The 14,292-nt window shown below is 41.3% G+C and overlaps 1 protein-coding gene across 2 annotated transcripts in view; it reads right to left on the reverse strand.

Moving 5' to 3' along the window:
• The window catches only part of ARHGAP10 (Rho GTPase activating protein 10), a 206,677-nt gene that overhangs the window by 117,170 nt on the left and 75,215 nt on the right, over positions 1-14,292 (reverse strand). For both annotated transcript variants that reach the window (XM_014949825.1, XM_014949824.1), the window contains exons 2-3: positions 9,154-9,249; positions 9,006-9,067 (exon numbers count right to left, since the gene is read on the reverse strand). In XM_014949825.1, coding sequence (XP_014805311.1) covers positions 9,006-9,067; positions 9,154-9,249 — 158 coding nt within the window. The remainder of the gene's footprint in view (positions 1-9,005; positions 9,068-9,153; positions 9,250-14,292) is intronic.

The raw sequence follows: 14,292 nt of genomic DNA on the forward strand, positions 1-14,292 counted from the left end.
AAAAAAAAAAAATCACCTCCTTCTTAGATGTTCCAGAAAACTACCCCTGGGGTTTGGCAAACAACTTTCTCAAATTGTCCTAGGGTGAATTTCCTAGTCCATCGGCCCACTGCCCCACAAGCCCCAGGCAGACCCCTGTGCTTTGCACTTTCTAGCTCTTTTAAAAGCAGCACCCTTGGCTGACAGAGACTAGACCAGCAGGACTCCTGGGTCCCACCTTCTAGCCAAAGGCTATTTCCTCTTCAGTGGAAGTTTATGATTGATCTGAAGGACAGACTGCTAAAAATACCTCCCATCAGCTCTGCTCTGATAGACTGTTTGCATTGATTCACTTGCCACGAAACCACTGGCCTCAAAAATTAATTGGTACCTTAAGCACACAATAAAAACAATAGATTCTTTAATTAAAAAAAAATAAAATTAAATTAAGACAGTAGTTTTTAGTAAAGACTGCTTACTGAAAGCTATTTAATAGTCCTGGCTTTTGAATGTTTACGAAATACATTCTACTATAAAAACACTCCAAAGTCATAAACATAACAGAAAGGAAAAGAAGCAGAATTTCACATATAGTAACACAACAGCTTTTCCCCATCCAAAGTGAAGGAAAGCCGTGGGTAACTCCCTCAAAGACAGAGCTTTCCTTAGCAAATGTGATATGCAAGAGCTGAGCAGTGGGACACACCGGACCATTGGTCTGGTTCATTCACGAGCAGAGAATCTTTGAAATCAGCGATCCTAGAAAGACCTAGAAAGACCTTGACAAAGCAAAAAAGCTGCTCAGGAAAGGAAATAGCATAATGCCCATTTTCTTTATTCACAGCAAAGCTCATCACTGAGCAAAAAAAAGATGCCACTGAAAGGCAAGGAACCCACCAGCGAACAACAGCTTCAGTGTTGAGTCAAGAATGAACCGCTCGATTCTTGTCAGCGCCGTCCTCCCCACGGAACAGTGGTGTTATTAACAACCAGCAAAATCCAAACTGGGGACACTTTTACAATGCAAATTCCAAACATTTCCCATTGATGAAATAGCAGAATGGCAATTCTCGAGTGAATTATGTTGATAGATGGGAGGCCACAAAATTAGCTGGAAGAAGAAGCTAGTGGTAACAGAACTTTGCAGCCATATATCGCACAGAGGAACGCCCCAGAATTGACTTTGGACTTTTTTCCTATTGTATAGAAAAGTCATCTTTATGTCCCTGCCCAGGGCAGGGGGGTTGGAACTAGATGATCTTTAAGGTCCCTTCCAACTCTAACCATTCTGTGATTCTATGATTAATGTGCACAAGTTCATACATAACTCATAAAACAATTTCAGAAGACCGTATATAAACATTCAAAAATAAGACAAATATATAAACCAAACATACAAATGTCAGGAATCACCAAAAACATATGAGATATGCCTGAAGTAGTCTTCATTCAGCATTCCCGTTCCATATTCCAATCATTCTCTGACTGCCCTCTGGCCTCATGCCAGGCAGAGGAAAAGTGAAGGCTGAGCAATGAGATACGGCAGCAATTGTTCTGTTGTTTCTAAAACTGGAAAATGTTTTATTAAATTGGACAATTTGCAGGAAGGAAAAAAAAAAGGGATCAAGGTCCTGCGATTAAGGTAGTCAAACACCACTCCTGAGAAATCCTGTTTTATCTGTGCCTCTGTCTCTGCATCCGAGATGTTCAATATGCCACTGGCAACCTAATTTTTGAGAAATGGTCACCAATTATGTCTTTTCCACTGCCTTGGCAGATACATGTGCACTGTCAGTGGACTTAGCAGGATATGAACATATGGAGTACTATATAATGAACTCTTATTAAACAGATCTTGAATGCAAAACTATTGATTGGGTGTTTTTTTTTTACCCTAAATCAGTGAGTAAACTCATTCCTCCTTTACACAGATTTCTTCAGATATCCACGTGCAGAGGACCAAAGAAAAGCTCCAAAAAATTAATACCACCACCTTCCAGCAGAGTAGGAACAGTGTAAACTAAATGCAAAGAGTCACTGAACAAAAGGTAACAGTAAGCTATTCATTAACACTGTGTTAAGAGAGCACTTAACCCGTGAAATAAATACTTATACATTGAAGTACTTCGTGATAAGAGGTAAGTATAAGTACATATTTGCACAGATTATTTAAATTATACCTATAACCTTTTAAGCATATGCCTTTGAGCTTTAACAACTTAACTTTGGAAACCACAACGGAGAAAGGTCTCCCCCTCTTTTTACTTTTTTAAAGAGGAAGAGGAAAGAATAGAACAGTGACTTCACCAAGGCATATCTTTAAAAATCCATAGATAAACAGTTTCTCATGTTTCTGATATATGCTGGGAATAATTTTGCTTTCAGAAAAATGATTGGGAGAGATGTGATTTTGATTTTGATTCTCACAACCTGGTAAAACTGATCAAGAATGCAAAAGGATTTTTGAGAGGCCAGGACTGCAAAAATACTTGTGGCATAAGAACAAGAGTCTTTCTTTCTTTTTTTTTTTTTTTTTTGGGGGGGGGGGGGGGGAAAAAAACAAAAAAAAAAAAAAAGCTACATTCCATCTTTCATTACAAGATATCTGAAGGAATAGAAGTGTGCCAAACTGTACCAGGAAATAAAAGAGACCGTGTCAAAGTGAAACAGTGAGTTTACATTGCCTCAGGGAGCTGGCAGGAAAGGTAGTAAGGTGAATATAATTGTATCAGAAATCCTATTTCAAGAGAAACATGATAGTGTAAAAAGGAAACACACAAGTACTTGGGGACTAAGTTCAGAAGGCTAAGGCAAAAACACCTTTTATTTGGCAAGGGGCAAAGAAAACCCTAAAGAAAAGGAGTTCTTAATATGTATTTCAGAAAACAGAGAGAAAGGATACTATAAACCCATTATTTACCTGGAAAGAGTTAAACCAGCCACTGACTGTAAGACAATGGCAAATATTAATAATCTTCACAAAGAAAAAAAATCTCAGTTAATTAGAGCAAGCCATCTAACAGTAGGAAAAAAATGGATTGTAAGAGTAAGGATTTTTTTAAGAACAATTAGATATATTCTTACATTATGCAACTGAAGAATTAATTGCATTCAAGTCAGAAGGGGCTTTGCTTTAGAGTAGTTGAGGAACTTGGTAAAGCAAACTAAAGGGAGAGGCAGCAAAGTCCCAGAGGACAGCAGAAGAACAAACACAGCAGTGACTTAAAAGTGAGAAGAGAAGGAGAAAACAGGAACTGAGAGAGTTATAGACCACATGGAGCAACTCTGATTCTCAAAAGTCCTGAAACAGACTATATAGATGGTTAAAAGTTACTTGGAATTTTTTAAGAACAACATCTAGTTTCCTTTTTGAGATCAGCACAGTAACCAATCTCCTCAATGAAGTCTTCAGTGCTGAGCCACACAATGGTCTCAAAAAACAAAGGTGGCAACCCGGTCTTAACAAATAAACCACAGCAAGAATCAGAAAACAACAAACTGGCTCCAAAACTACCCTGAAAAATGCCCATTCAGCTAAGAGGACATTTCAAGCATCCCATAAGAAACTACAACCAAGTTTCCTGCATGATCCAGTTTTCGGGATGACCTACCAATAACTCCACCAGACTAACATATCTGTGGAGTGACAGAAATCCAAGAGAAAATGTCAGTGCTTTCAGAAAGCAGGAGTAAAAATCATTTTGACATAAAAGAGAGATGGTCTAAACTCATGTCTAATCAAATTGCATAAGTAAGATGTAAAAGACTGTTTTGAAAGGGTCAAAATACTACTACGAAGGAAAAGTGATCAGTTTTACTCCATGACTACTGCAGAGAAGTTCCCAAAAAGTTCCCAGATTAATCTGCAGTAACAGAGATATCAGGAGTAAGGGATGGATGAAAAAAATAGAAGAAAAAATATTGGAGTAAAAGTAGAGAAATCCCTGACCCTGAAACTTTTTTAAAGAGTAGGTTAGACTGGCACTCATCAGGGACCATCTAGGTATACATGATGACCCTGACACAAGCCACAGCTCTGGCAGGGCTGCAGGCAAATGCAGCCAACGTGCCCAGTTAAGATAACTCAATGGGACAGGAGACACTACTAGGGAGGACCAGGGAGTGATGGACATGGTCCATAACTGTGAGAGAAGCTGACAAAAATTACAGACAGAGCCATGAGGGGTGACTGGACCACCAGCATGGTTGAGGGAGAGTTACGTGAGGAACAGCTGAACTCCCGGCCCGTAACTGTGAGAGAGGGTGACAAAAATTACAGACAGAGCCATGAGGGGTGACTGGACCACCAGCGTGGTTGACGGAGAGTCACTTGAGGAACAGCTGAACTCCAGAAGCAGCTGAAGGGCAGGATGGAGGTCCCTCAAGGGTTTGGAAGCACGTAGAGCCAGCACAGCAGGGTGACCGCACCGGTAGTGCCAAGTACTGATGAGATTACTGAGGGAACAGTACAAGTGTTATCAAATGTGGTTATGATTCAGCAAGACTGGAATCAAGAGGAAAAACTAATTACGGCAGGCCGGTGATTTGGGAGAAGAATGGATGGAGGAAAGGAGGTATGGAGGTGGTAAAAAGGAAGGTGAAGAAGGAGGAAACCACAGGTGGTCAGTACCTACCAGGTGGCCCTGCACTGCTCATCACTGCAGCTGAAATGAGGGCAGCCAGGGAAGCCTGTTGTTCTGAGCCCATCACAAGAATCAAACCTGCTTCTGCTGTCAGGAGAACTGGGACTGGGAGGGAGGTTTGGTCATCGCCATGTTGGTGGTTGTTCATCCCCAACCTTTTCCTACCAGCCTTGTGAAGTTCCCTTTCATCCTGGCACCTCCATGATGTTTTTGTCATGTCAAAGGAGCAGAATGTAAGTCCTACGGCTCCATTCGAGCTTTGCACATAAAAGTCATTTCCAGAATATCCCCAGAATATCCTCAGGGACAAAGTGACCTATTTCTTATCTGCCCTGGAGAAAGTCACCAAGCTACAGTACCATGGAAATGTAATTTATTTATTTCTTACTGGCCACTCCATAATAATTTCAGTGAAACATTTGGATTAATGCTGAATTCCCTTTTCACAAGCAACTAAATCCTTTGACAGCTGGGATATCATTTCAGCAGCCTTTGAAGGAGATGGGAGAAATGGTAAGACCAGGAAATGCAAAGACTCCAACATCTGGATGAATTTATTAAATATCCACCAAATAAATATTCACCAGACAAATGATAACCAAACATGTAAATTTATGGTAAACACTAACAGATGCTTTTACGGACTCTAGATTCACCACAAACAACACTTTCAGAAAACCATGAGAAGCGTAGGTGATGAGTATTCAACTTCAGTTTAGAATGTATTTTAAGCACACATCTGTTTCATTTACCATACAGCTGTGAAAAAAATAACCTTTTAAGCAAATATCTAAAAATTAAAATGCACAGCAATATCTGAAATGCCCTTAGTTCTATAATAAGTCATTGATTAATTTTACTTTACACGACTGACATTTATCTGCAATTCTGCACTGAAACTGAAGTGAGCAGTTGGAAACCTCCTGGTCATCTTCAAAATGGTAGGGGGAAAAAAGCTCAGTAAGAACATTCTTAACAAAGATGACTGAATGCTTTTGAAGAAAATCCTCCTATATGCTTTGCATCTTAATGGAAAAATCTTTGGATCCCTGACCTGACTCCAAACATCTGTGAATGCAACGTGCCCTAATATTCTCCACGGGAGTATCCCTAGAGTTCATGCCACTGTTAAAACATCTAGTGAGAAGTCACAAAAAAAAAAAAAAAAAAAAAAAAAAAAAAAGAAAAGTCAGAGCAGGGGCCTCTGAAAATGATGTTTACCAGTCACCGTATAATCATTTTCTCAGAGACTTAGGGGCCCTGTTTTACTAACTCAATCTAGAAAAGATAACATAACATTTGCCAGACTACAGACAAAAAGGCCGTGCATCTGGTAACTCAGAGAATACATTCTGTTTCTGTTTGGAATTAAATATTTGCCCCACAATATTTTACACTCCCAAGTTTTTCATCAAACTGTCACCGTTCCAACAGCTACTTCATACTCTTCTTTTCAAGAAAGTGACATTAATTAGCTTTTAGTGTGGTAATACCTTCTGTGTGAGCACGGGCAGCATACCAAAACAATAACTAACACTTGTTTTGTGGCATTCAGTCTGAAAGACAGAAGTGTTTTACTACATGGACAGACAGCACAGGATTCTGCACAGCCTGCTGAAGGTCTATTGACACACTCACTGAAACGTGCCTCAATTCTCAAGTCCTGAAGCTGACATCTCTCAAAAACCTTATGCCAAAATAGTGTAGGAAATAATTTGACAGGCTCTAAAGCATTTTCCGCTGTAAAACTTCCCAAAGGCTTTCACTAATTAGGTGTATGCAACTTCACTAAAATAAAATACAGTTATGGATGGCAGGCAAGAACAAGCAGAGCTAAGTGTATTTCAGAATTAAGAAAAACAAAAGCAGCATTCAAACATACTTGAGCAAATCCCTACAACTTGGCAAAACAACTGAACAGACTGAAAAATTGCCTCTACTATGTAAAGACAATATTCTCCAGGAATGCGCAAGGAACAATGTAGACCCTAATTCTGACCCAAATGTGGTTCCAGGTCAGAATGACATCCCAGGACATAGTATTACACACTCAAAGAACCATGACCGTTACTGGGCTCAGAACTGGCAGAGAGAAATGTTTAAAAAAAAGAAAATTGTTTGCAAGTTCTTTTCTCACTTACTTACAAACTCCTACACTGCAGGCACAGCATCTGGCCGAGAGGAACACAACACAAATTAGTCTCAGTTTCCTCTCAATGATGCCAAGTGGTCACTGACTTCTAGGACAATAAAGATATAATCCCATGGCAAATACTGAGGAACATAGTTTCTATGTAGGCAGATCTACGGAGCATTTCCTAGATGCAGGGTCTGACCACACTCAGAAGAAAACTGGGCACACATCTTCTGCTCTATGAATCCCCACTCTGAAATGGGGGCAGAGTGGCTGGAGCTGCCTGGCAGAAAAGGACCTGGGGGTGTTGGTCGACTGTGGGCTGAACAGGAGCCAGCAGTGTGCCCAGGTGGCCAAGAAGGCCACAAGCATCCTGGCCTGTGTCAGGAACAGCGTGGGGAGTAGGGCCCGAGAGGTGATTGTCCCCCTGTACTGGGCACTAGTGAGGCCTCACCTTGAGTACTGTGTCCAGTTTTGGGCCCCCTACCATAAAAAAGACATTGAGGTGCTGGAGCGGGTCCAGAGAAGGGCGACAAAGATGGTGAGGGGTCTGGAGCACAAGTCTTGTGAGGAGAGGCTGAGGGAGCTGGGGGTGTTCAGCCTGGAGAAGAGGAGGCTGAAGGGAGACCTTTTTGCTCTCTACAACTACCTGAAACGAGGGTGTAGAGAGGTGGGGGTTGGTCTCTTCTGTCAAGTCACAGGTGATGGGACAAGAGGAAATGGCCTCAAGTTGCCCCAGGGGAGGTTCAGGCTGGATATTAGGAAAAATTTTTTCATTGAAAGGGTTCTCAGCCGTTGGAATGGGCTGCCCAGGGAGGTGGTTGAGGCCCCATCCCTGGAGGTGTTCAAAAGACAGGTTGATGTGGTGCTGGGAGGTCTGGTTTAGTGATGATGCTCCTTGTTTGTTGTGTGGGTGTCTATTTTTGTCAGTTAGGTTGACGGTTGGACAAGATGATCTTTAAGGTCCCTTCCAACCTAGAAGATTCTGTGATTCTGAAAGCCAGGCGCACAACTGCAGAGGAGAACCACAGCACCATCTAGAAAGAACCCCCCCTCTTCTAGACAACTTAGGAAATCAAGATAGCAAGGTGTATCACAGAGCTCTCAGCCCACAGTCCACGTGCAGCCAACTTCACCCTTATTACACTAAACCCCTAAGCAATCAGAGATATGTGAATGAAGAACGCTCTTTTCTACACAACAGAGCAACCATAGATTTGCAGATGCAACCATCCACCAGAAAGCTCACCTACAAATAAAAGGTTTGTAAGTCTCCTGCTGCATCCAGCCAACAGACTGCATTCCAAATCCCCCTAAGTGTTGAAGCCACAGAAAACCTGGATCCAAATTTGGCCAGCTTCCCAACCTCGGGTGTCACAGAATCACAGAATCTTAGTGGTTGGAAGGGACCTCTGAGATCATCGAGTCCAACCACAAAAAAAACCAACACACCACACCAAACGCCCACCAAAAACACCGCACCCACCAACTAAACCCCACACTCAACACCTCGCCATAAACCAATAACCTTGGGCACTAGAGCATGCCCTGAAGAGCCATGTCTATACGTTTCTTAAATCCCTCCAGGGATGGTGACTCCACCACCTCCCTGGGCAGGCTGTTCCAGTGCCTGACCACCCTCTCAGTAAAGTAATTCTTTCTAATATCTAATCTAAATCTCCCCTGCCCCAACTTCAGACCATTTCCTCTGGTCTTGTCGTTCGTCCTTTGGGAGAAGAGGCCAACCCCTGCCTCTCTACAGTCTCCTTTCAGGTAGTTGTAGAGGACAATGAGGTCTCCCCTCAGCCTCCTCTTCTCCAAACTAAACATGCCCAGTTCCCTCAGCCTCTCCTCATAGGACTTGTTCTCCAGACCCCTCACCAGCTTGATGGCTCTCCTCTGGTGTCTTGCTGCAGCACTAAGTATTTCATCTTGCTTTTTACTGTAAAGGGCAAACAACCTTATGATGGTTTTCCCCATTCACCCCAGCCACAATTTATCAGGGCACTACCATTTTAAACCAACTCATAGTTATCTGGCCTTACATGAGAGCTTTCTTCTTCAATGAGAACTAGCTGCTGTCTGTGACTCTAGACTACAGAATCAGAGGCTGCACCGTGAGAGCTTTCACTGTCAAGTTACTGATATCAACACCTTGGTTAACACAGCAGTGAGCAATTGTAACTGACTTTCATCTTACTTCATCCGTGCTACATATACAGCTTTTTAACATTTTCACTGCGACTCACCAGTATTTCTCTTTGTTCTTCCAGATTTTTTAAAAAGTTTGAAAACTCATGAAGGGATGCATCTGTAATACAAAACCAGAGGATATGTTTAATCTTGTCACAGGATGGCACAGCAAAACATAGCTACTTGCAGTCACTTCTTACCTACCTATGTATCTTTCATCATCTGTCTCTGCATCACCAATGAATTCAAATTTGAAGTCTCTCAGAGAATGGGCAAATTTTCTCTGGGCTGCTGAAAGGTCTGCAAGGAAAAAAAAAAAAAAAAAAATCAAAGACTGAAGGTTAGGGAATCATTTTAAGGCTGAAAGATCCTCCCACCCCTAGAATAACCACCTTTTAGAAGAAAATCTTAACACAGGCCTGCCTAAAGACATTAAGAGACATCTGATATTGCCTAACTTTTCTGATCTCATCTGGGAATTTGTCACACAGATTTTATACAAGGCCACATAGTAGAAAGTAAGTGTGATGACATGTGCAGTATAAAGCCTATTCTTACGCTTCATTATACCATAATTTAGGGCACAGGCCAAATAAACAGATCTGCAACTACAGAAGTTTAAAGCATAACACTCAGAGTAAGTAGTGACAGTTGTCTTACTTTATTAACCTAAATTTACTAGTATATTTGTCAGCACAAATACATGTCTTAAGATTTTCTATATACTTTATGTGGGTAGCTCTGCTAGTGAAACACTTACACAAAACAAACCTAAAAACAAACCTAAAAGAATTGTTGCACTGGAACTAAAAATTCCACAGATTCTATGCCAAAAATGAGTGAAGTTAAATGCACAGCACTAAAATTAATTTTGTATAATAACTGTTTTGTAATATTCCTGAAACATTTTCTTCAACCCAGGTTTTACCTCTTAGCGTTTGACAATTTGGAGTCAGAGGGCTACACTCTCAGATCCCTCAGGAAGTAAACAGACTCTACATTCAGCCACAACACTATGGTTATAAACCTTTATTATGATTTACAAAGCTGTTTTGTGTTGTGCTGACATGTGCAATTTGGGAACGTCACAACTTCTGGAAGGATGGAATTGCTCAATGGAAAGAAAGGACATATGTCCTGGTACACTCCTACTCGGTAGTAAAGGTTTTACTCACATTTTTGTTGTCAGCCAAGGTTAAGGACAATTTAAAATAGTTAGTTAATCTATAATCTTTTTCTTATCACATGGGGTTCTGAAGGGCTAAGAACAACTCTTTTAACAGAGCAGCTAAGCATTTGTTCTTTAATGTTAACTAGAGCTAAAGGACTACAAACTTGGAGTTTTTTGTTGTTCTTGTTTTATTTTTTTAAAATACAGCTTTATGATATGCATCCAACACATTGTATGTTTTATCACGTGTCAAAGTCAAGTACATACAACACTGCACTGCAACTTCAGTTCAAACACTTACAAGGATAAGTCACAAGTATCTACAAACAGCAAGACATAACCTAAAACGAGAAAAATGCTTTTGGTTCCTGCCATTCCACATTCCTTTCTTTTCACCCGTTTCTCATGAGTCCTTTCCTCACCTATTGTGTAACAGCACTGTGATGTTCTGCTGCCAGATACCTCCCTTTTGCAACTCCTCCTAAAGCATGGACGTGTGCCCTTCAACACATGAAGCAGCAGGATGCTGCTCAGGGTTGAAAGAAGGATAAGAAGGTTGAAGGAAAAAGCAACATCATTCCCATGCAAAAGGAAACACGAGTATTTTAACTCAAACGCCTTTTGGGCTAAAAGGCTGCTGTTCATAAAGTGGACAGCAAAAGAAATAATTTCTGCCTGCTGTGAAAGAACATGTAATGTTATGCTTATTTGTGAGCCAGGTCACAACACAAGGTTGAAAAGAGTTTATTTATGGGAGAATGGGTCCAACACCACACACTCTACCGAACTTATTTAATTTTCTCGAATCTGATAATCCCCCACCAAAGCCCTGTCACATGAGAGCTGGCCCCACGCTAGGGGAAGGAATTGGTTTTTAGATTTTCTCTTGCTTGTAGAGGTGAAGTATTCAAATTCTGCTGAGCAAGGCACATGTCAAGAGAAGGCACACAGCACCGCATGCACGTACCAAGTTCAACATCTCTGGTCAAGTTAAGAAGGGGCTGAGTCAAACCACTGAGCTTCTCACAGGAGCAGAAAGCCACATTTGTGCATTTCTCTTTACTGAATCTGCTGAAGGATTGGAAATCATTGACCAAAGGGCTGAGCAGGTGGTTGGAAGCAGTAATCTTTTAACACACCAAAGCTAGACTTGCAGAATTCCTGTATTAAAGCCATGAATATACATTAAATTTTTGCAAAGCCTTTCCACAAATCATCTCTAAAACATTTAAGAACTGTTCCAGAAAAAGCATCAGGGAGTGAGGGAAGGCTGAGGGTTTGGGACACAGAAGAATGAACTGATGGGGGAAGAAAAGCCACTGAAAGAAAAGACAACATAATAGGAAGAGATTTTCTGATGGATTTTAAGAACTTGGCACTTTCAACAAAGGTGAGAAGTCACCGGAGGAAAATAAAAACCAATCACATGTTGCAAGATGTAACTGGGAAGAAACAAACCTCCTGACTGGGGGAAGAACACTCCAGTCATTTGGCTCAACAGACTGCTGCAATCATCAGTGTCCTAACTGTTGGCAAAATAAAGGTATTTTTAATCCTGCTTGATCAGCAGATGTTAACTACAAGATTCACCCTCCAATGTTTATATGTCATCCATTGGTCTTGTTTTATTTTGGCTCAATTTACCTTTCAGGTCACATTCTGTTTTCATTCCCTGCACGAAAACAGTAGTGGTCTGACAAAAAATAGGCAGAACCAGTGGTACCCAGCTATTCACAGGGATGGAAGAGCCTCTGGTCCACATCTTGCTAAACTAAAAGAAACAAAACTGAGTATCAAGCAGAGATGGAGAAAAACTGTCACAAAAGGGCAGAGTAAGAAAAGTGTATCCATTCTGCTACAGCACAGAAAAAATTATGAAGATGGTGTCTAGATTCAAAAAGATATCATAACCCTGTGTTGGATTTCTCGGTCTCGTTTTATTTTGGCTCGATTTACCTTTCAGGTCACATTTTGTTTTCATTCCCTGCACCAAAACAGTTCTGGTCTGACAAAAAACAGGCAGAACCAGTGGTACCCAGCTATTCACAGGGATGGAAGAGCCTCTGGTCCACATCTTGCTAAACTAAAAGAAACAAAACTGAGTATCAAGCAGAGATGGAGAAAAACTGTCACAAAAGGGCAGAGTAAGAAAAGTGTATCCATTCTGCTACAGCACAGAAAAAATTATGAAGATGGTGTCTAGATTCAAAAAGATATCATAACCCTGTGTTGGATTTCTTACCATCTGACACACCATGGCCAGAGGGAGACACCCGAGACCATCTACAGTCAAACCTTCCACTGTGGAGCAAACAGCACCTAACTGCTCCAGCCCTTACCCTGCTAAATTTCCTTTTACCAGGTGACACACCATGGCCAGAGGGAGACACCTGAGACCATCTACAGTCAAACTGTGGAGCAAACAGCACCTAACTGCTCCAGCCTTTACCCTGCTAAATTTCCTGTATCCTACATTACACACACAGACGTTCACAAAATTACAACCATTTATGAAATACCATAAAAACAACCTAGATGCTGATATCATAACTACTATACTCTCTCTCTATTGTATTATGATTTAAATGCTGAGCGTTGTTGCTTAAGTTGGAAATTTCATAAACGTAACTTGGCTCCCTTCCATCCTGTGTCAAAAGACCTTTACTACAGCAAATTTTGCTGGCTGGCACTGACAGATACATCCCAGTATTGTTCCACAGCAGCACCAGAACTTGCAAGACAAGTATGTGCTATGTAACAGACCACAAACACATAAGGAATCCAGCTACATACATTAGGATAAGACAGCACACGAGTACAGTACGTATTGACCAGCATTGCCCAGTTATGATGATTACCCAAATAATGCTGGAGCCTACTGAAAAAACACAGTGAGAATTTAGGGGGCTAGAAAGTAATTATTTTATTCCCTTTAATCTCCACATTCTACACAGTGACACCAAAGAGAAAGATATAGGAAGCAGTAATAGGGTTGCTGTTGGTTGAAAGCTGCTGCTATCATTTAAAAGGGAGAAACAGGGCATTCGGGATCAAAGAGTGTTTAAATATCAACCAAACACTAACACTCTCTTCCTGAATAAAACGTAACCCTGGCAAACCCATAAGGCAGAGTCATTTCAAAGTCTCACTTCCTTAAAACACTAAAAAAAAAAAAAAAAAAAAAAAAATAAAAACAATTTGAAGGATGGAGATAAGGAAACCAGCGCTTTTATTCTTCTCCTTTTGTTACTGTTCATAACAGTACAATGTATTTTTTGTGTGTTTGAACGTAACCACTTAAAAGCACACCAGAAGAAACCGGAGGAGCTGCCAGCTCCCTCACTTTGTTCTGAAACACTCCAGCCACGAGCACTCCCCTCAGCTCCTCCTGTGCCAGACTCGCTGCCGGTGCCCCACACAAATACTTCTCACATTTTTCCATTTGGATTTGGAGGAAAATATTTTTTTGCTCCTTATCTGAGTTAGCCCAGCCAACACCACAGCGTTAGTTAGTTAGTTGCTAAGGCGGGGGCCAGCCCTCGCAGCACCAGACTCCCTCCAAGGCCAGGACTAACTCCAGTGCCAGCCACCTAAACCAAAGCTCCTGCACCAAAGCAGGACGACGTTGCTTCCTAAAGCTATCCTAGATCCCTTCTGCACAGCAAGAGAATCACCTGGTTGCAGGAGCCCTTTGGATTACTGTTAATATTCTTCTACAGGAAAACACAGATTTTGATGTCAAACTTCTCTTTTCCTGCACCATGATGACTCTTGAAGAAGAACTGGAATTCCATGGCCATTCCTCATCCCTCACTACACATCTCATTAACACTAACACATGCTCCAAGAACCACAGAATTTTAGAGGCTTTATTTAAGAGAGGTTAAAATCGCTCTGGTCTCGTTCAACAGCATTCTCCTCAAAAAGCTAAGAGGTTAACAAATACTTAGATTTAACTCCCAAGCTCATCTTCAAGCTACGTTACTACTTAAAGGACTAAAATTAGGCTTCTCAATCTATTTTCTTCACAGGGCTATGAAGATGATGAGGGGCCTGGAGCATCTCTCTTAGGAGGAGAGGCTGAGGGACTTGGGGCTTTTTAGTCTGGAGAAGAGAAGGCTGAGGGGGGATCTGATCCAGGCTTAGAAATACTTCAAGGGAGGGTGTCAGGA

The sequence above is a fragment of the Calidris pugnax genome, unplaced genomic scaffold, assembly GCF_001431845.1.
Source record: "Calidris pugnax isolate Ruff unplaced genomic scaffold, ASM143184v1 scaffold42, whole genome shotgun sequence".
Classification (NCBI taxonomy): Eukaryota; Metazoa; Chordata; class Aves; order Charadriiformes; family Scolopacidae; genus Calidris; species Calidris pugnax.